We start from the raw sequence: 23,023 nt of genomic DNA, 5'->3' as shown, positions 1-23,023 counted from the left end.
AGTGCAGCCTATCAGTGCCCACCAGTGCAGCCTATCAGTGCCACCTAATCAGCGCACTTCAATGAAGGAGAAAAATGACCCGTTTGCAAAATTTTATAACAAACTATTAAACATGATTTTTTTTTTTTGCATCTTTTTTTGTTTGTTTAGCAAAAAATAAAACTCCGAGCTGTAACTAAATACCACCAAAAGAAAGCTCTATTTGTGGGAAAAAAATTATAAAAATTTCATTTGGGTACAGTGTTGTATGCCCATGCAATTGTCATTCAAAGTGCATCAGCGTTGAAAGCTGAAAATTGGTCTGGGACTGAGGGGGGTTTAAGTGCCCAGTAAGCAAGTGGTTAAGGAAAAAAACTTACATTTAAATGCCCATCAATGCAGCCTTGTCAGTGTCATTTGTAGCCTTGCATTGCAGCCGTGTCAGTCATTTGCAGCCTTCCATTGCAGACTTTTCTCCTGTATCCACTGAGATACAGAGCGGATGACCTGTGTATCTCGGCCACGCTCCTTCTCAGCAGCTTTCGGGTATTTTCAGCCCTTCCCGCCTATTTTCGGCCGTTCTCGACGGCTTTCCGAAAGCCGCTGAAAATAGGCGGGAAGGGCCGAATATACCCGAGAACGGCCGAAAATACCTGAAAGCCGCCGAGAGCGGCAGAAAAGGTTAGGAAGGGCGGGGGATCGGTGTATAACACGTACCCCCGATTTCCCCCTGATTTTAGGGGGGGGGAAGTGCGTGTTATACGCCGATAAATACGGTAAGTCTGCTGACTGGCTTCCAGTCAGCACTCTAAACCAATGGCTGACAGCGCTGACCGGAGTGTCCCCCTGTTAGAACACAATACAATAGCAGGTGAGATTGTTAGTATAACGGCTCCAACCTGAGCTGTCAGTTTTTTTTCTCGTTTAGCCCACTAGGATGTAGACATTTTCATCGAAAGTGGCTGCAAAAAGGTTGATCAACTGATCAACATCATTGAGATCCAAAAATGAATATGAAAAAATTTGAAAATAAGCATTTTATTTAAAAATGTTTGTTTATGATACCCAGTGCTTTAAAAAACTAAATATAATTCACTTAGAGTTGATTTGTTACTTTAAAGTTTTGAATACATGTTATAGACAATCTTTTTCTCTTTGTATTGAATCTTCACTTTAACAGTTTTCTTATGGTATATGTTTTTGGTTTGAATTAAGTTTCATTGTTTTTCACATTTACATGTTTTACTTGTTTCCTACATTATACAACACAACTAAAGACAGGTTGGTCTTAATAACTTTAATTTCACAGACCTGATGAAACTTGAAAGGTATTAATGTAATGTTTTTATTTCACTCAAGGCTCATCTTGAAAGAACAAAACAAGATTTTCTGGTTGTAAATTTCTTGTCTCGACATTTCACCTCCTGCCATTACCATTCATTATTAAGCTTTTCAAAGCAAATGAAGTGAAGATACATATTGTGCTTAATGTTCACTTCTTGACATAATGGTTAACATTTAAGCCCCTTTTCTTAGTTTGCTTTGTACACCTTCATAATGGTTGTGAAATGTGTTTGTTCTGTAAAGGTTTTGTGGCTTTAGTTGCAAAGAAACCAAATCTGGACAAATTGAGCCTCTTGCCATGGCTAGATACTTACTAACAGGTGTCTTAAGCCACATATATTGTCCTTTTTTCTTGTGCCGTGTAGTGAAGATCATAATAAAGATTGCATTTCAGCAGTAAACAATAAAACTTGTGCTTGTCTTTCCGTGTCCCTACTCTTTCACTGTCCCCTGCTGGAAATCTGTTAATATTAAGATTCTTAGTCCAGGAGACATTGATGAGAGCCAATCCATGTGGTTTCTAGTGACAGATAATTCTGATTACCAAAAGAGAGAATGTGACAAAGGAGTGTTTTGAAAAATTATTTTGTTCTAATGTCTGTTGAGCTTTTATTTTTTGATAGCAAAGAGAGAGACTGTATTGTCAGCATTGTTGCACAAGGTGTGTAGTTAGGGAAAAAAAGGATTTTGTTTAGTATATTTTGCCAGGGCTAGGGTTTAGGGCTAAAATGCATTAATAACCTAAACTTTTTTTTTTATTAGCTTTGTATAGAGTAGGGGGCCGTTAGAACCTCTGTCCGTTTATTGCTGTCTGTATCCCATTAGGGAGATTTCTCCTCACTTCCTCTCCTGGAAAGGCAACCGGAAATGAGAGAAAAAAATCTCTACTAAATGTAATGCAAGCAAGGATGGGTGGCATTTTACTAATTCTTAGGGTAGAATGCCCTTTATTGTTACTTGAATGTAAAAAGAATCAAACAGAATTAGTGATTTTATGAAAGAAAAATGTTTTATTTGGAAGGAAGAAATGGTCCTGTGTTGACTTATGATACATCTTGTAACCTCCCCATTTTTTTTTTTTTTTTTTTTTTTAACAAATGCAATAATCTTCAACAATTAAATTAATTCTATTTAGTTATAGATTTTTTTTTTCCTTTTTGCACGTAGCTTCTTGTTGTGTTGATAAACCTGTTCATGACATGAGGTTCTTTATTGTGGCTGGATCATAAAAATTAACATCCTCTTGCATACAGTGGCACTTAAAGAATGTAAAACATTTGTCAACACAATATTACTTATCCTCAAAACATATATACCTTCTTTAGGCTTTGTATTAAAGTCAATTATGACTTTAGACTCTCAAGGATTACCACAATTCTGCATTTAAAAAAAGGTTTCCTGTGATTTACGGTGGACACCTGGTTTATCATATGTGTAAATGAGCCGTAAACATCTTTGTGTTCATGTTCACTACCTGTGTGTGTCACATGTCTTTGTGATTGTCTCTGTAGAACTAAATGTTGTTTAAAAATGTCTTTCTCACGTGTATCTTCGTTTTTTTGCTTGTCTGTTGTACAAAGTGCCTTTTGTAAGATGCTAAAGCCTTCAAGCATGCATAATATTTCATAGAAAACAGTAACCTTGCATATATCCACAATAATAAAAGTAAACCTCTATACCCCCCCAAAAAAAAAAAGAGAAAAAAAAAGGAACCATATTTGCCTTCCAATGAATAAGCTCAAATTCAATTAAATATGCACCCTTGGTTGACAAATAGGTGGGAGAGTCTATTCAAACAAGACACGCTGACTCATGGAAAGGCCAGCATCAAGGAGATACATGCACATGGACTGGGAAAGTATGACAAAAAAATACTGTTGCCACTATTGAGATACATTTCAAAATAGACTGCTATAGACAGTCCAACTCCAAGCCATATAAACTTAAATGCTTATTAGATTTAAGCATATCAGGTGATGTCTATTTGTGTAATGAGGGAGGGTGTGGCCTAAGGAAATTAACGCCTTTCAGAGGGATGCAGCACTCTTGAAATTGCTAAGATATTGGACGTGATCACAGAACCTTCAAATAGTCAACAGGGTCGTAAGAAACAGGTTGAGAAAAAAAGATGCAAATTAACTGCCAAATATTTGAGAAGAATCAAACTTGAAACTACTAGGAACCCATTATCCTCCAGTGCTGTCATATTCCAGAACTACAACCTACCTGGAGTGCACAGAAGTTTAAGGTGTTCAGTGCTCAGAGACATGGCCAAGGTTTTATAGACTGATTAGAGACCAGATGGAAGGGCCTGTGGCTGGATTAGTAACAGGCACAGAGCTTCACTTTGACTCAGATGCCAGCACTGAGGGGTACTGGTATGGGCTGATATTATTAAAGAGGAGATGACCTTTTTGAGTTGAAGATGGACTCAAAATTAACTCCAAAACCTACTGCCATTTTTTTTAGAAGACACTTTCTTCAAGCAGTGGTACAGGAAAAATTCTGCATCTTTTAACAACACCATGATCTTTATTCAGGACAATTCTCTATCACATGCATCACAGTGCTCCACTGCATGGCAGGCCAGTAAAAGCCTTAAAGATGAAAATATAATGACATGGTCCCCTCTGTAACCTGACCTAATTCCTATTGAGAACTAGTCCTACTGACAAGACTCAATGAATGGAATGCTTATGACTATTATTGAAAACAAGGGTGGCTATATTGGTCACTTTTTTTTTTTTTTTTTTTTTTTTAAATGTCAGAAATATTGAGTACATTTTGAGTTATTTGTTTATTATTCTCACTTTAACCACTTCAATGACAGTATCAGTATCTCACAAAAGTTGTTACACCCCTCACATTTTTGTAAATATTTTATTATCTTTTCATGTGACAACACTGACAAAATGACACTTTGCTACAATGTAAAGTAGTAAGTGTACAGCCTGTATAACTGTACATTTTCTGTCCCCTCAAAATAACTCAACACACAGCCATTAATGTCTAAACTGCTGGCAACAAAAGTGAGTACACCTCTAAGTGAAAATGTCCAAATTGGGCCCGATTTGTAATTTTGCCTCCCCGGTGTCATGTGACTTGTTAGTGTTACAAGGTTTCAGGTGTGAATGGGGAGCAGGTGTGTTAAATTTGGCGTTCTCACTCTCTCATACTGGTCACAGGAAGTTCAACATTGTACCTCGTGGCAAAGAAATCGGAGGATCTAAAAAAAAAAAAAAAAAATTGTTGCTCTACATAAAAATGGCATAGGCTATAGGATTGCCAAGACCCTGAAACTGAGCTGCAGCACAGTGGCCAAGACCATACATCGGTTTAACAGGACAGGCCCGACTCAGAACAGGCCTCGCCATGGTCGACCAGAGAAGATAAGTGCACATGCTCAGCATCATATCCAGAGGTTGTCTTTGGAAATAGAGATATGAGTACTGCCAGTAATGCTGCAGAGGTTGAAGGGGTGGGGGGGTCGGTCTGTCAGTACTCAGACCAAAGGCTGCACACTGCATCCAATTGGTCTGCATGGCTGTCGTCCCAGAAGGAAGCCTCTTCTAAAGATGATGCACAAGAAAGCCTGCAAACAGTTTGCTAATGACAAGCAGACTAAGGGCATGGATTCCTGGAACTATGTCCTGTGGTCTAATAAGACCAGGATAAACATATTTGGTTCAGATGGTGTCAAGCGTGTGTGTGTGTGGCGGCAACCAGGTGAGGAGTACAAAAACAAGTGTGTCCCACCAACAGTTAATCATGGTGGTGGGAGTGTTATGGTCTGGGGCTGCATACGTGCTGCTGGCACTGGGGAATGACAGTTCATTGAGGGAACTATGAATGCAAACATGTACTGTGATCTACTTAAGCAGAGCATGATCTGCCTCCCTTCAGACTGGCCGCAGGGCAGTATTGCAACATAACAACCCCCAACACACCTCCAAGACGACCACTGCCTTGCTAAAGAAGCTGAGGGTAAACGTGATGGACTGGCCAAGCATGTCTCCGGACCTGAACATTATTGAGCATCTTTTGGGCATCCTCAAATGGAAGGTGGAGGAGCGCAAGGTCTCTAACATCCTCCAGCTCCATCATGTCAACATGGAGGCATGGAAAAGGACTCTGGTGGCAACCTGTGAAGCTCTGATGAACTCCATGCCCAAGAGGGTTAAGACAGTGCTGAAAAATAATGATGGCCACAAAAAAATGTTTACACTTTGTACCCAATTTGGACATTTTCACTTAGGGGTGTACTCACCTTTGTTGCCAGCGGTTTAGACATTAATGGCTGTGTGTTGAGTTATTTTGAGGGGACAGAAAATTTACACTGTTATACAAGCTGTACACTCTACTTGTAGCATAGTGTAATTTCTTCAATGTTTTCACATGAAAGCATATAATAAAATATTTATAAAAATGTGAGGGGTGTACTCACTTTCGTGAGCTACTGTAGATACCAAACAGCTATCGGTCAGGGTGCCGCTGCTCTCTACAGGTTCGTGTACTGAGCCTGATTCTGACAGTGAGGACTCCCCATCGCTCTCATCTGTCATGCTCAGTATCCTGTAGGCCTCTTTACTAGCGTGCCTTTCGTTTGACAGTTTGGCCACTAAATTTATTCCCAGAGAGCTAATCCAAGCCGCATGTCAAGTTAAGGGCTTCCTGCCCATGTTTATTGGTCACCATGGAAAACAAATAAAAAGGGATCCCCATGCAGGAGTAGGCAACACAGACCCAGCAAAACAAATGTAAGCCTCCTGGCTAATAACTAGACCTCACTTTGTCTGCCCCAGTCCTGCAGACATGTTCTCTCACAGCCTGTTTGTCTACTTTCACAGCACCATCCCAGATTACCAAGGGAAGGGGCTAGTTTATAACCGGGGGGGGGGGGGGGGGGGGGGTAACCAGGTGTGGCCAGTGCTTAACCCCTAGCATCCTGCTACAGACTTCTTACTGCCGTCCATTTACCTCATTAACCTCAATATTCTGTGTGGCAGATACACACCATCTAACTGGCAAAATAGCCTTTTTGGTGGTCATCAAGTCTGTCAGATGTCTCTCTGAACTCTTTCCTGTAAAGAGCTTTTTCACATACTTCACAATGACATTATGTATTACGCCAAGACCATCCTTTCTTCCAAAGGCGGTTTCAGTACTCCATCTCATTGAGGACGTTGTTCTGCCATTCTTGTACCCTGCTCCTAAGCATCCAAAGGAAGTCTCTCTAAATTGCTTGGACATCCAAGTCATTAAAGTGTACCTTAAAGCTACTGCTTTCATTAGACTTTCTCCGGGACCTCTCGAGGGGCACCCTGCTTCAGAATCCACCATTGAACAGTGGATAAGGAATTTGATTACAAGAGCCTATGCTCAAAAAAGAACTTCCCCTTGTGCTGTTGTGTCCACTGCACTGAATCTGTTGGAGTATCCCGGGCCTCTAGGCACCAAGCCTCTGTTGCCCAACTCTGTAAGGCAGCCACCTGCTTGACTCGCTTGTAATTTCAATATCTTGGAGTACAGGTCACAGGACACCCCCCCCAAACTCTTCTTGGAGTAGAGTAGGGTTATGGGGAAGCACCCTAAGGGTGCTCTCAAAAGCTTACGAGTGTCTAGTCATCTGAAAGTACAAGTCTGTAACCCATGGTCTATGAATAACTTGACTGTGTCCTGTATTGTACTCCAAAATTGTCATTTACTGTTAAGTCAAAATTCCTCTGTTTTTTACTGCAGTAATTTATGTATACATAAAAAACCTAAGAAATGGAGCAAAAGACAGTCACCTAAGGTGAACAGAACTAAGACCCTAGCAGCGTTTTATTATTTGTAAAACGTAATCGTCACTCTAAGTTTAAATTTGAAATGTAATATAGAATATCAAACTGCACCCAGTAAGAAACCTTATAATATATATAATCAATTTCAAACTGAAAACGTAAATAATATCACATATGCCAGAAACAAAAAAAGTCCGTTAATGTGAGATAGTAGTTCATATTCAGCACAAATCCTGTTAATATAAAGTGCTGTAAATAAAAAAAGTGTCAAATGTTGCTAGCAGATCGTTCAGATTCACAGTAGTCCACCACCACACCTCCTGTGCAAATCCCTATAGGTTATGCACTTACCAGAAAAACCTGGTTTAAAAGCACATCTCATATCCCCGGAAGACCGATTGTATTGTTAGCTCTCACGTATAACGGGGCATCGGATATATCTCATCGGCTGTATAATATTCACTTTCCCAGAAGGGGTTTTGCACATATAAAGGAATGGAGAAATCGTAAACAAAAAGTCTGCTCTGGCCAATATTAACCACTTGCCCCCCGTTTCTGAAGATATACTGCGGCAGGCTCTGCCCCGTTATACGTGAGAGCTAACAATACGATTGGTCTTCCGGGGATATGAGATGTGCTTTTAAACCAGGTTTTTCTTGTAAGTGCATAACTTATAGGGATTTGCACAGGGGGTGTGGTGATGGACTACTGTGAATCTGAACGATCTGCTAGCAACATTTGCCACTTTTTTATTTACAGCACTTTATATTAACAGGATTTGTGCTGAATATGAACTACTATCTCACATTAATGGACTTTTTTGTTTCTGTCATATGTGATATTATTTACGTTTTCAGTTTGAAATTCATTATATAGATTATAAGGTTTCTTACTGGGTGCAGTTTGATATTCTGTATTACATTTCAAATTTAAACTTATAGAGTGACGTTTAAGTTTTACAAATGATAAAGCGCTGCTAGGGTCTTAGTGCGGTTCACCATTGGTGACTGTCTTGGGCTCCATTTTTTAGGTTTTTTGATTAATATAGCAGCAGCTACAATCTATGTTTTACCGTGAGCGCTGAGGGAGTTGGATTTTTAGTTTTCTAATATCCTGGTCATATTTCTTTTAATTTATGCATACAGTGTACATAATTATATACGAGTGTATGCAGTAACTTTAAATACTGGCAGCTAGATGGATGAAAGATTTTTATGCATGAAACATAAATAAAAATATATACAGTACATGTGTTCAGTTTTACATTTTAACTGTTTACGTTTTACATTTTGATACACTGCCTTCTTATGATGTATAAAACAATTCATTCAGCATTGCAGTCATTTCATATTTATCAAAATAAATGCAAAAAAAAATTAGCTATTGTTACTATTGAATGTAAGTTTGGGGGGATAATGAAAGACATACAGTATAAAATGCAATACACTCACACCTTCCTTTCTTTTTGAATATAATACATGAAATCTGTTTGTCTATTTGATTTATATTCAGATGTGTAGCATAATATTCCTTTTTTTTTTCTTCATTTATTTAACATCAGTGTTCATCTGGCAAGGAGACTTTTGCAGCTAGAAAGACTGAATTCTTCATTAACAAAAGACTTAGAGCAACAGAAAGAACAAACAGCAAAAGTTTCTTTGGAGGTAGGTGAGCTCATCACATCAAATACCTATTCAGTCTGGAGTTACAATTTACAGTCTTTGCAAGATGACATACTGTTGTGTTGCATGCCTGCCTCAAATTTTTCAGTGTCTTCTGTTTGTAATGAAATATATATTTGCGATCAAAAGAAATATTGCCCTCCAGATATAACCCATATCTAGCATTTATAGAAAAAAATGTGACTTGATTAACTAGTTGTGTAACTATATCCAGGTATTTTAAAATCTGCCCCATGCATATGTTTTTTTGTTTCTTTGTTCAGCAATTGGTTTATGCAATCTAAATTGAAAGGCAAAATATCTCTAGCTGAATATACAAACAGTGTTAACCCCCTTGGAAGTTTTCATGATTTATTGTCACAGTGAGTTTAGTCTTCAAGAAAGGGTCCTCAAAAGTGGGATTTTAAATGGACGCCAAAGGCAGTGATTAGTATAAAAATTACAAAATGCATCATGCGGTACATTAAAATACAACATGAAAAGCATGAAAGACCAATGATAAAAAACATCTCTTGTTACAGACATCATAGGATGATTATACGCTAGTACCTACCGATGACCTCATTTGATTAAGATTGGAGATTTTTATATCATATACTGTTTACAACATACGTGACTATGATTGCATGTAAATCTGTTTTTTGTTCCCTTATTTACAATAAAATATTTTTGAAAAAAAAAAAAACATATATGTGGGAGACAAGTGTGAAAACCAGCTGAAGGGAGGAGGCGGCCCGCAGACTGGTGTCTGAATGGACACCAGTCTGTGGGCCGCCTCCTCCCTTCAGCTGATTTCCACACTTGTCTCCCACATATATGTTTTTAATATTGATCTTTCATGTTTTTCGTGCTCTGTTATTGTACCGCATAATAAATTTTGTAATTTTTACACTAATCACTGCCTGGCGTTCATTTAAGGAACCTTTCTTGAACATTTGTGTTCGTGATGGTACACACAGGCAGTTTAGTATTGTAGATGAGGCAAATCCCCTTTCATATCAGTGAGTTTAATCTGTTCAACAGAAATAGACTTTTTTCTCATGTCAAAGTGAAAACAGATAACTACACTGTTTTTAAATTGTTGACAAATAGCATACACACAAAATAACTGATTGTATAAGTGTACACCCCCTCTAATGTGGCTCACCTTTGCCATGATTATAATACAGGATTTATATAGTGCCAACAGTTAGCACAGCGTTTTACAACATGAGGGCAGACAGTACAATTGCAATATAATTCGATACAGGAGGAATCAGAGGGCCCTGCTTGTTAGAGCTTACAATCTAGAAGGGAGGGTCAAGTGATACAAAAGGTAATAACTGTGGGGCATGAGCCGATTAAGAAAATGAAAGTACAGTTGTTAGGTGTGGGCAGGATACGCTTCTTTGAAAAGTTTTCAAAAGTAGATGGAGTTGGAGATAGTCAGACAGATATTATCACTGATGCAATCAGTTATTTTCCAAAGTCACATACTTGGTTGAAAGGAGGCTACTAGTGTGTAGTCAAGGGGTTTCAAGTCTGAACCTGTGCTGACCAAACCTTCAGGACACCTGAGGCATGTCCCTTCATGTAAATTATATTCCCACATTACCTCCCTCACCCTTCTGCTTATTCTAACTTCTTGAAATATGTCCCCTAATTTTGGGCCTCCATCATTTAACTTTCACCAACAGGCCCATCACCCCCATCCTCAGGAAACAGCAAAAATCCACACAATCTCATGAGATAGCCAATAACTTCAAAAATAAGATTTATGCAAATTTATGATGAGATCTCCACTGTGCAGATATCTTCTCCCCCACCTAACATTCAATGGCTACCTGCACATTCAAGCCATCTGTTTCCTCACAACTACTATGGTCACCCTCTTGCTCCATCCTACTCGCTAACTCGCATCTTCATACTCTCACCTCTCCCATCCTCTGGAACTCCTTACCCCAATCTGCCCGGACTATCTCCTATTCTAGATGCCTTTAGGCGATCCCTGAAAACCCATCTCTTCAGAATAGCCTATCTTGCCTCTAACTAATAAACTTAACTTGTATTTTCTTCATCAACTCATCCTTAAAGTTATTCCCTTTTTGTATCACTTTACCCTTCCTTTGAGATTGTAAGCTCCAACAAGTAGGACCCCCTTATCTTTCTTGTATTGAATTGTATTGTAAGTATACTGTCTCCTTGCATTTTGTAAAGTGCTGTGCAAACTGTTGGTACTATATAAATTCTGTAGAATTAAAAAATTGTAGTATAAATACATGTGTAACTTAAAGCCTACATTATGATAACAAAAAACACTCCAAACAATTCCGTGAAAGGTTGATTGAAAAGCAAGCAAAGGGCATGGATACAAGAAAATTTCCAAGTCACCATGTATCTCTTGGGATACACGTGCTTTAACGATAAATTAAGAAGTAAAGTACTTTTTATTGATTTATACCTACAGATGAGCCTAAAATTAGGCTTACCTGTAGGTACAGTAAATATCTCCTAAACGTGCACCGTACACTGTGCTGTCCATGGACATATAGCACAGCTGTAAATCTGCCATGAGCAAGCCATCCACAAAAAGATGAGTGACTACAAGGAGAGGGCTATTGAGAGAGGCCTCAAAGAGACCTGTGCCCTCTCTAAAGTAGTTAACAATCCTCATGCATACAGCTGTTGCTTGGGTGCTTCACAAGTCAGACCCATGGAGTGTGGCAAAAGCAAGCACTCGCTTGAAATCTTGCCTATGGTTTACCATAAGATACTGTACATGGGAGACTCTAAAATCAGATAAAGGTTCTATGGTTTTATAAAAACAAAAATGTTGCCTTTTGGCGATCCAACCAAAACCATCATAAACACGGTTGAGTATGGTGGCAGCTGTATCCCACTACAGGGATGCCCTCTGTGCTAGGAAGTTTTCTAGGATAAGAGGGTGTACTGAATGAAGCAAAGTGCAGCTAAATCCAGATGGGAAACCTGAAGTGTGCTAGAAAACTGAGCCTTGAAAGAAGATATTTGTCTTCCAGCAAAAGAATAACACCAATCGTAAAGACAACAAAGACAAAACAACTAAAATTAACATTGGTATGCTGAAATAGCTAAATCTGAGTCCAGATCTCGATCCAATACAGAATTTATGCTTAGACTTGGTAAAGGCTGTTTATTTACGATCTATATACTACAGAACAGACCTGAAGCAGTTTTTCAAGGAGAAATTTAACACTTCAAAAAATCCATATATGTCAGACTTTATTGGTACTAGAGAGTAAGGATGTGCTCAGGCGTGTTCGCAACTCCACATGCACACCCCCGCCAGGAAGCTGACACTCCACAGCACTAATCACAGGCAGTGAGACATTTCCCAATCCGCGGCTGCACAGATCAGGAAATGTTTCACTACCCGTGATTAGCACTGCAGAGTGACAGCTGTCTGGCGGGCACAGGCACATGGTGTTTCAAACACGCTTGAGCTCACATTAAAATAGTAGAAAATTGTAGGGCTGTTACTGATTAATATTTTCACGTTCGATTAATCAGTTTTTTTTTTAATCAACTAATTTCAATTAATTATAACGCACATACAGATCCAACTACTTTTAGCTGATCTCCTTGCATTGCAACTCTGCATTAGTCAGTGGTAAATGTGGTATACACTACATACAATCACCCGACACTAGTAGTTTTTTTTCCCCAGTGGCTTGACAATCCCTCCACCTCCGGTCTAACTAATCACTCTCACCTTATGGCATGGACCCCTGTGCAAACAGGTGGTTATGCAAGCGGGTATCAAAAGGGTTAACACGGACCATAAACTTCTCTCACATCTCCTTAGATGTCAGCAAGGATGCCAGTCCGTGGGTAGAAAGAAAAGATCTAAGTGCTCACCGCTTAAAGTATAAGATTTAGCTTATCTCACATAAAAATGATAAAAACACAGCATGTAAAGCCGACAATCATGTTAGTTCTGTAGGGCAGTAGCGGGTGATGCCATGCGTGGCTCCTCCCCATACGTGTTAGAACTTCAGCATCACCGGACTCCTCCCCTCTTCCCTTCGTTAGCAGATGGAGGCACTTGGGCAAGGGGGAGGAGTCCAGTGACGTTGATGCCCGTGACGTCACCAGATCTCCGATGGAACTCCGTGAAGACCCGGAAGCCAGTGGAGAGGTGAGTGCCGATCAAAAGAATTTTGATCGATCGAAAAAAATAATCAAGGAATTCATCTTTAATTTCCACAGCCCTAGAAAATTGTATTCAAAAGTTTAAAATCATACTTAAAATGATATGGGAAATCATCCTTTTGAGACCATGTAGGTGATATGCATTATTTCCATTTCAAATCTCTTTGCTGACATGTCAATTGCTGAAATATCCCAAAAGGTTGACGCATTTTACATCAATTCGCTTCCTCGGGACCTTTAAATCTTGGGGGCAAAGCGAAGTTACCTAATTTAAAAAAACAAATAGAGTGAGTACATTTCGCTATTAACATAGCATTTTTAACAACATAAATTGTAATCCATGCCATTTACACATTGCTTCTGCAAGAACACGCAGTGATTCAACAGTGGATGAAAGTACTGTATATAAATAGGCGATAAGGTGGGCAAACACAATATTGTTAATGCTATTGGATCATGGGGTGAGTAGATGGTAATTATTTAAATATATATACTGCAAGGGAAAACAATAAAAGAGGGTTATATCAGGGCAGGAGCTAAGATATAATTCAATCAAGGCCAGCAGTCATTAGGGCTCAACCACAATTCTTCTGCTAGTTGTCTGGGTACAAAGTTCTGGACCAGTTTGGAGTGACGAGGATCACCAGAAACCATTCTTCCTCTCTTGTAGAGCTGTAGAGAGTGAAGCTTAAATATAGTAAATGCATATACCAGTCTGAACTGGAAACAAAGGAATCACAGGGACATCTACGGCAAAGGCCAGGGTACCGCTGGACCTGGCCTCAACCCTGTCCAGCTTTTTGTTGAATATAGAGGTCATGATGTTGACATTTTAATGTTCCTGAATCACCAGGGCATGCACAGCAAAGGCCAGGGGATCCCTGGACCTGGCCACACAGTTATCCAACTTTTTATTGAATATTGAGGTCATGGTGTAGCCATCTGGTGTTTCCAGAAGAGAACCGGGCTTGCTTCGTTCATGGCTGCTGACTTCTCGTATTCCTTGATTGATTGTTTATGTAGGCCAAAGCTGTGGCATTCTTTGACTGTACCCTGAAATAAGCAGTTAGATGGATCTTGGTGGATGTGCCCGTCAAAGTAGTTAAAGAAAAATAAAAGAATAAATAAGGCTCTGTTTCCACTACTGCGAGTTGTTGTGTGACTTGACACATGTAAAGTTGCAAGACAAGTCAAAATCCATGTATTTCCATGGTTCTAATTGGTGCGACTCAAGTAGCACCGACTCCAAAAAAGGTTTTGTACTACTTTGTTCTGATTTCGGTGCAACTTTTTCTCACATGGTTCTCACCAGTCTCATGACATTGCATCAAAAATCGCATTTCAACGGCACACTGTAAATTGCACTGGGGTCACAATAGAGGAAAAACCGAGCCGGGAATTTTGATGCAATGTCATGAGACTGGTGAGAACAAGTCACACCAAAGTCGGAACAAAGTAGTGCAAAAACCTTCCATAGGAAAAGTTCTCCATTACCTAAGAACAATAGCCAAAAACTGAAGTCCTATGGAGTGGGTTGGGTTGTAGGAAGGTGTACTGGGTGTGTTCCAAGCAAAGCTTTTGCCAGCATCCAATCACCTGAAAGTAGCAGCATATACTGTATTCCATAGTCTGGTCTATTACGTGCGGAACTCCACGATTATGAAAAAAAAATATTTGCAAAACGTTTACATGCTGTAGGTAAGAAATCCTTCCAGGCCAGCTTTCATACAACAGTTGATTTATTTATAATAGTAACTGTTGGGCCCTATGTTTATACTAGATTGCCATATACAAGAAGAAAAACTGACTGTACATCCTCTTTAAATGGCTATTTTTTAATAAATGACAAATGCTGCCATTAGCCCCTTGTGATTGTTTGTTCTGTTGGCAATTGTTTTCAAACTCTTTAGCACTATAGCATACTGATATTTGTTTGCTGTAACTAGGAGACATTTAATTAAAGAACTGCCATATATGAAATGTTAAAACAGCTAGGAGAACTAACCAGTTTTCAAGAAACGAAACTATGGTTCTCAACCCTGTAAAACCTGACGTTTACACAATATATTTGAGGTAACTTGGCATGGTACACTTTTCATAGGCATATGCAATTTATAAAGATTTTGCACTTGTTAAACCGAAAAAAAAAAAAAAAAAAAACAATAGCACAGACCATATGGAAATTCCTTGTTCAAGTCAATTTGATAACATATAAGGAATAGTACTGCACTGTAGTCAATACAGTGTTAAGCCCCATACACATGATCCGAATGTCGGACGAAATCAGCTTGTTCAATATAAACCAGCTGACGTTCGGCCTGTGTGTATTTCAGCCAGTCCAAAACAAGCCAGATATTTGGCCGGCTTCTGTTTAAAGGGCATGACTGAAAAAGGTCTCCCGACCGGCTCCCTATGGCTGAGAGCACTGACCAGAGTGTTGTGGCAGGGGACTGTCCCCCTACCAGAAAACAATAAAACAGCAGGGGAGATTGCTGTACTAACATGGGGTTGTTAATACAGCGACTCTGACCTGAGCTGTCAGGTTTTTTTTTTTCCGTTCAGCCCGTTGGGTTGAGTGAAAGAAAAAATCTAGCAGGGTAGACTAGACTTTACTACCTCTACAAGCTGGGATGTGACCTCCTAAATACACATTAAGCAAAAAGACAAAATTGTCCAAATATGATTAAAGCCCAACTCTGGGCACAAGAAAAAAAAAGTTTTCAGTGGGATTCTCTCATACTTCAAGGGTTAAATGCTCATTAAGTCTAAGGGCAGAGTAATAAGGTGTAATACCTTAATCCTAACTCTGGCAGGCTCCCCCCATCCATGCAACTGGTCCCCTGCAGCCTATTCTCTAAGCCCTTGTACACACGGTCGGACATTCTGACAACCAAATCCGTTGGCTTTTGTCTGACGGATTTTGTCCGAAACTGTTGCATACACACGGTCGGACAAAGTTGTCGGAAAATCCGATTGCACATAACGTGATGACGTTATTTCGTTACGACGGGACTACATTCAGGCTAGTAGCCAATAGCTTTGGTCTAGGAATTTGATCTGAGCATGCGTGGCACTTTGTCCGTCGGAGTAGGCTACACATAATCGGAGTATGTCCGATCGGAGCATTTTGTCAGAAAATTTTACGGACAAGTTGGATACTCCGACAGAAACAGTCCGATGGAGACCACACACAGTCGGATTATCTGACAAAACGGTCCGATAGGACACATTCCGTCGGAATCTCCGACCGTGTGTACAAGGGCTAAGACACTCCTGCAGTCACTTGTCTATATTTAACGTAGAGCTAATAATACTGCTTTGTATGCAATGATACTGAGGACCCATGCTGCATCCACCTAGATAAGTATAATTTTGTTCTTCCCAGGACTCCCATACTAAAGTGTCCTGGTGATAAAGTGAATCTGAATCTTAATGAAAAGTCTTGATTACATTTTCTCCACCACCTTCCACCGAGAAATAGAAAGACACTCATGTAAAAAGCGCGCTGACGTTTAGAATAGAGTATCAGGAAACATGCATATATCATTTACACAAATGCTTACCTATATAAGGGAATTTGGTGATCAGACCCTCACAAATTTCATGATAGGTCGACCTGTTGAGGAGGCTTGTCCTGATTTAGATTAATATTTCAGGCGTGGTCACTGGATGGACGTTGTTGCATTTGTTTATATATGTGACCGTGATACGTCCTTATGAGATCCCTCTCACTTTTGTTTGTTTGTTGATGTGCACATTTTAATATATTCACATATATTTTATATCTATGTACACATTTAGTGAATATTTTTCCCTAGTAGGTGTGTGTTTCTTTGGGTAGATTTATTCCTTTAGCACTGCATTTTTTATTTATTTTACTGCCTCACAAATTTACAGAGGATCGCCCATCAGTGTTGCCAACCGTGAGTATTTTTACTGGCAGCCAGTAAAAAACAGGCAATTTTCTCCTGTCAGTAAATGCCAGTAAAAAGAAAAGGTGGTCAGTAAAAAAAAATTTGGCTGTGATGCTCGGCCCGGAGCAGTCTGAGAGCATACAAGTGCCTACAGTGTTTTTGGGCAGCCCTGGTGGAGGCGGTGCCTGAACATGTCCTGTGATGTCATGGTGCAAGGAAGCCAAGCAGAGCGGCCAGAGCCTTGTGTGTGTGTGTCAGGCTAGGAGCGGGCTGTTTGGACTGGAGGGACCACCTGGCTTGGAGAGAGACTGTCACTGTGACTCGGGAGGGGACGTGCCGTGTTCGTAATTTGTACTGCTGCACACTGCTGTCAGTATCCCTGCGAGAGTTAATATGTGTGTGCCGCCCATTCTAATTTCTTGCCTTCCTGAGTCCTGCCTCTGAGCTACTTACTATATCGAAAATAAAATAAGTAATGTTTTTTTTTGCCTTATTATCTACCTTAAATAACATTGCTAATTAAATATGTTACTTGTTTGTAGCCTAAATAATAAAATGTGTACTTAAGGCTGGGTTCACACTGCTGCGGTGTACGAGATCGGATGTGATTCGCAAATTCGCATCGCATCCAGCCCAAACTCGCACACGACCCTTTTTTTGGTCCACCATGGGATCGGATTGCTGTCAGAGTTTGCAGATCGCACTGCGATATGCAAACTGATTTGGAGGTGTCATTAACTTTTCACTGACACTCCCAGCAGTTCGCATAGGGCAGTGTGACCTGCTGCCGGGAGGCATGCGATGCGGGAACCCGCAGTAGATTTGCAGCGTTCCCGCATTGCAGCAGTGTGAACCCAGCCTAAAACTGTAATTGTGTAACTTTTGGAAATGCCAGTAAAAACTTGGCTGTGCCAGTAAATTTTGGGTGTTGTGTCAGTAAATTTCAATCTGTTGGCAACACTGTCACCCAGTAGTCGTTGAGTGTGCCACATGTCTTTCCTATGAATTTCCAAAGCCAGCAACTATTAGGTGGGTCACATTTGGTTAGATTTCCACATCTAATCTGTTAAAATAACATAATTTACCAACAACTATGTTTCTGATGTCAGTTATTCTGCTTGCATGCTCCTACAGCCAGTTTCAGCTCCATTGGATACCAGTGGTAGGCTGTCTTGGATCCACACACAAAAACAAGTTGCAAAGCAGGAGTTGCTAAATCTCTTGTTTCTCTATGCAGCTCAGGACAGGACCACTGTTGCAACTCAAAAAGTAAAATGGAGGTACACTTATTATAAATTACAAGTTATCAGCTGTGCTTTTCACAGCTAAGTACCCTTATTAAGTAAGGGGATGTCCCACTGACAGCGGGACTGCTGCTGTCAGCTGTGTAGACTAGCTGTGTTATCAGGGCAGGGATGAACAGGATAGCTTGAAACTACTATGCTCCATATTACTGCTCATCACTGCTCTGATTACACCGCTATCCTTAGCTGTCATGTAGCCAAGAGTAGAAGTCCTGCTGTCATACAGCCAGCCTCTTGCTGAATAGGGAGTCATATGGAAGGTAAGCGATCAACCATTGTGATGTGTAATAAGGCCACTTTTAAAGAGAAAGTAGAGAAACCTATTAAGCATATATTTCTACTGTAGAAAATGTTTTAATTAAAAGTAAATATGGTTACATGATTTCTTTATCTACTATTCCCCTTTCTTTACAGTATATTGCTTGATGTTGGGAATACTGGCCATATAGAATTTCAATAAATCAGTGTTTGCCTATTCTACAAGGAATTTTGTCAAGTGGTTTTTTTTTTTTCTGGTCAGAGTTCAGATCTAATCTACTTTTTTTAAAGCTTTACACTAGGCAAACAGCTACAGTAAATACACAAATTAAATGGATATATGGGAGCTGTTTTACCTGTGAAAGGATTTGTAGGTAGGTAGGCAGACTGATGAGCTCATCTTTTGTCCTTTCAGCTTGCTCCTTGCAAGCGCATAAAAACCACAGCACAACATACTGGATCCTTGGTCTCTTGCAGAAACCAGAAGAAGAGAAGCAGCACAATATTAAGTCATGCACTCCACACAGGTGTGGGATACTTGCAGAGCAGCCCCATTCACTTCAATGGATCGCACTTAGCAGGTGTTCCCACCAAAAGCAATTCCTGCCATGGCAAGGAAGCAAAGCATCAGAGCAGCAACGTTTTTACACCCCCAGCCATTGCCTTTGTTGCTAAAGAGGGAGCATTTTTTGCGGGGGTTGGGATTGTATGAAGTTGCGCTGGGTGTGTTGCAAGCAAAGCTTTTGCCGGCATCCAATCACCCAACGTTAGCGGCTAATATTCCATGGTCTATTACTTGCGGAACTCTACCTATGGTGTGGGAAGGATTAGCTGATCGTGTGACCAATGTGATTGGCTGTCACTGTGCTCATATGATTAGTAGTACGGACCGAGAGCTGTCTTTGACAGCTCAGTCTTTGTGCTGTGAGAGTGCAGTAAGTGTGCAGACAGCTCTGTCGCCCTTGGACACATATGTTCAGAGTGTGGCCATTAACTTTGATCTATAGCTTTCAGTGAAGTTTAAATAGTTAATTTGGACCCAGCTGGCTCAAATAAACTACTTAGTGCATTAAGACCCCTTTCACACTGGGGCGCTTTGCAGGTGCTACAGCTCTAAAAATAGCACCTGCAAAGCGCCCTGAAAGAGCCGCTCCTCACGCTCCAGTGTGAAACCCCTCTGGCTTTGACACTGGAGCTGTGCGCTGGCAGGACGGTAAAAAAAAAGACCTGCTAGCAGCATCTTTGGAGCGGTGAAGGAGCGGTGTGTATACCACTCCTGCCCATTGAAATGAATGAGGCAACGCGTCTATGCCGCCGACAAAGCGCCGCTGCAGCAGCGCTTTGCGGTAGTTTTAACCCTTTCTCGGCCACTAGCAGGGGGATAAAACCGCCCCACTAGCGGATGAATACCACCACTAAAACAACGGTAAAGCGGCGCTAAAAATAGCACCGTTTTACCTCCAGCGCCCACACCGCACCAGTGTAAAAGGGGACTTACAGGTGTGCTTTAGAAACTATGTAGCCTTAGCTACCTACAATATACAGCTCTGTGTTCCAGCCTCAGCTACATGCAGTATACAGCTCTGTGCTAAGCAGTGGCACTAGAATTTCCTGCCTCCGGACATCTGGTTGCCTCTCTGCCCCAGCCAATCAGAGAGAGCCTTGTATTCATTAATCAAATATAAAGCTTCCTGTGAATGGCTGATCAATGCAACGTTCTGGGAAGTTCTCATCCCACTGCTGGAGCACCGCTGTGTATACTGCATGTATAGCTGAGGTTACATACAGTTCATACAGCACACACAGCTATGTCTTTGTGAAGAAAATTGTTTATTTGGACCAGCTTGGTCCAAATTAACCATTTAAAGTTCACTAAAAGCTGGAGATCACCTTTAACAGCCACCCTCCTTGTCACCGCATATATGCATTACATGAGTGGTAAGAGGTTAATAAGAAGACTATAAACACCAGGCGCATATCTGACAGAAGGCTATTTTTTTACTACTTCATATCCAGAACTCCTCCGTATCGGGAGGAATATTCAATTCCCACCAGCACTGCTTATCAGGTAGCATTTACTGCGCACACTGCGCCAAGGCCTAAAAAAAGCCGATCTAAATCTTTTTTATTCACAGATAAAGGTGTTGCTATAGCATTTGCTGTCTGCACTAAGAGCTGCTCATCTTAGGCCTGGCTCACACTGCGATTTTTATCCTTTTTTCCAATGCGAGTATGTACTGCATTATGACTTTGATGTGATTTTCATACTACTGCAATTTCTACAGAAGGATAGTTGGGGGAAATAAAACACACCCGGAGTTTATGATGAGTTTCTTTTGAAGTCTATAGAGCACAAAATCCCACGGATTCACACTAAAACAGCACAGGACCCTTCCCCAAAGTCGCATTGCAGTTGTGTTGCATTGATGTGGTGAACAGGCATCACAACTGTGCATAGATAGCTGCGACCTCCATTCGTACAGCCAGGGATTACCCGTGATGATTGCAGCTGGACACAGCTTGTGTACAGAAAAGCAAATGTATTTGAACTTTTTTTTTCTAATGATCCTTTGTTCTGAGGTTTATGTGTATCTGTGAGACTTGTGGCATAGTAATTAGGAGTATTTTGTGGGCACAAAGACTAGTCTCAGGTTCTGTTTAACTACTTAAGCCCCGGACCAATTTGCAGCCAAAGGACCAAGCCCCTTTTTGCAATTCAGCACTGCGTTGCTTTAACTGACAATTGCGCAGTTGTGCGACGTGGCTCCCAAACAAAATTGGCGTCCTTTTTTTCCCACAAATAAAGCTTTCTTTTGGTGGTATTTGATCACCTCTGTGGTTTTTATTTTTTGCGCTATAAACAAAAATAGAGAAATATATAAAAAAAAAACATTTTTTTCCTCAGTTTAGGCCGATGTGTATTCTTCTACATATTTTTGGTAAAAGAAATCGCAATTAGCGATTTATTGATTGGTTTACGCAAAAGTTATAGCATTTACAAAATAGGGGATATTTTTATAATTATTTTTTTAACTAGTAATGGCGGCAATTAGCGATTTTTATTGTGACTGCGACATTGTGGCTGACACATCGGCCATTTTTTACACATTTTTGGAACCATTGTTATTTATACAGCAATCAGTGCTATTTAAATGCACTGATTCCTGTGTAAATGACACTGGCAGTGAAGGAGTTAACCACTAGGGGGCAGTGTAGGTGTTATGCATGACGTTATGTGTTTTTTTTTTATTGTAGGGGCGTGGCCTGGCATGTGACGTCACTGATCGTCCTTCCCTATAAAAGGGAACAGACGATCGGTGACATCCACACAGGGAAGCACGGGGGAGAGGTTTGTTTACACAGACCTCTCCTCGTTCTTCAGCTCTGTGACCCAATCGCGGGACACCAGCGGCGATCGGGGCCGCACTCCCGACCCACAGCTGGGCACTTAAAAGCAACATACAGGTACGTGCTTGTGCCCAGCCGTGCCATTCTGCCGACGTACATCGACGTGAGGCGGTCCTTAAGTGGTTAATCATGCCTCTTTAAATCACTCCCACTATTGGGCGTAACCTGACTATGACCACCATTTGCCGCAGGACTTTATTTTCGGTTCCAGCCCAGGGTTCCCTATGTCTTTTATAACCCTAGATATGCTCACATTTGTTACACTGCTTTGTGTTTTTCATTGTAAAGCTAGGCAGATTACTTGTTATGGGCATTGTTAATAATTACAAAGTCTTTATATTCTTTAAATATTGATTCTCTTAGTTTCTAATAGGAGCTTCTATCATATTTCAGTTTGTCAGTAAAAAATGCATGGTCAATACATTTTTCATGTTTTGTCAGCAAAAGAAAAAAGTCATTGGGGGGGAGTTGGCAACCCTGCTCCTTTGATCTTTTACATAGAAGAGTAAAGGGCTAAGTCTGACTGCAGTGGTATTTTTTTTTTTTTTTTTACAAGTTGTAAAATTTTCCTGCACAATAACAAGGACCTCCTTATCACCCGCTAAGAAGTCAGAAAGGGTTGCGTTTTCCAGAATCAATTTAGTGAGCCTTGTGTTTTAAACCAGTGTTAATTTTGACATCAACTTTCTATTTAGTTTTAATCATAGTCCTTGGACTAAAATGCCATTTTAGTTTTAGTCGTATTTTAGTTTTCTGAATTGTTTTAGTCGTATTTTATTCAAATAACATTTCCAGTACATTTTAGTCAACTAATTTAATGCATTATTTAAACATTTCTCGAGAATTGCCAATTTTAGTAAAAATCAAATAACATGTTGCTATTTATGGTATTAAGGTTTGAACATGCATTACACACACAGATTTAGCTGTTGTGATATATAACGTCTTTATAAATAAAACCAAGTTTCATAAACAAACAAAAATATTACTTTTTGATCAACAGAAGTTCAAAATATAGTTACTTTTTTTTTTAACTCTATGGGCAATAATGCCACTGCACATATTACCTGATTACTGTATATTTTCAATATAAAAAAAAAAAAAAATAAGACTTTTTATTTATTTATTTTTTGGATTTTCAGCAGCTTTAATAGATGTCCCCTGCTTATTGTTATGTGGTA

The 23,023-nt window shown here is 40.1% G+C and overlaps 1 protein-coding gene across 1 annotated transcript in view; it reads left to right on the top strand.

The window, feature by feature from the left end:
* PIBF1 (progesterone immunomodulatory binding factor 1) overlaps window positions 1-23,023 on the top strand; it is a 294,552-nt gene that overhangs the window by 195,602 nt on the left and 75,927 nt on the right. Inside the window, exon 14 of the mRNA XM_077483123.1 lies at window positions 8,668-8,770. Within this exon, the coding sequence (XP_077339249.1) occupies window positions 8,668-8,770 (103 nt within the window). The remainder of the gene's footprint in view (window positions 1-8,667; window positions 8,771-23,023) is intronic.

The sequence above is a fragment of the Lithobates pipiens genome, unplaced genomic scaffold, assembly GCF_037356315.1.
Source record: "Lithobates pipiens isolate NorthernLeopardFrog02 unplaced genomic scaffold, aLitPip1_a1.2 Scaffold_16, whole genome shotgun sequence".
NCBI classification, from domain to species: domain Eukaryota; kingdom Metazoa; phylum Chordata; class Amphibia; order Anura; family Ranidae; genus Lithobates; species Lithobates pipiens.
Note: the sequence above shows the minus strand (reverse complement) of the source record. Positions and strands in the feature narration are given on the sequence as shown.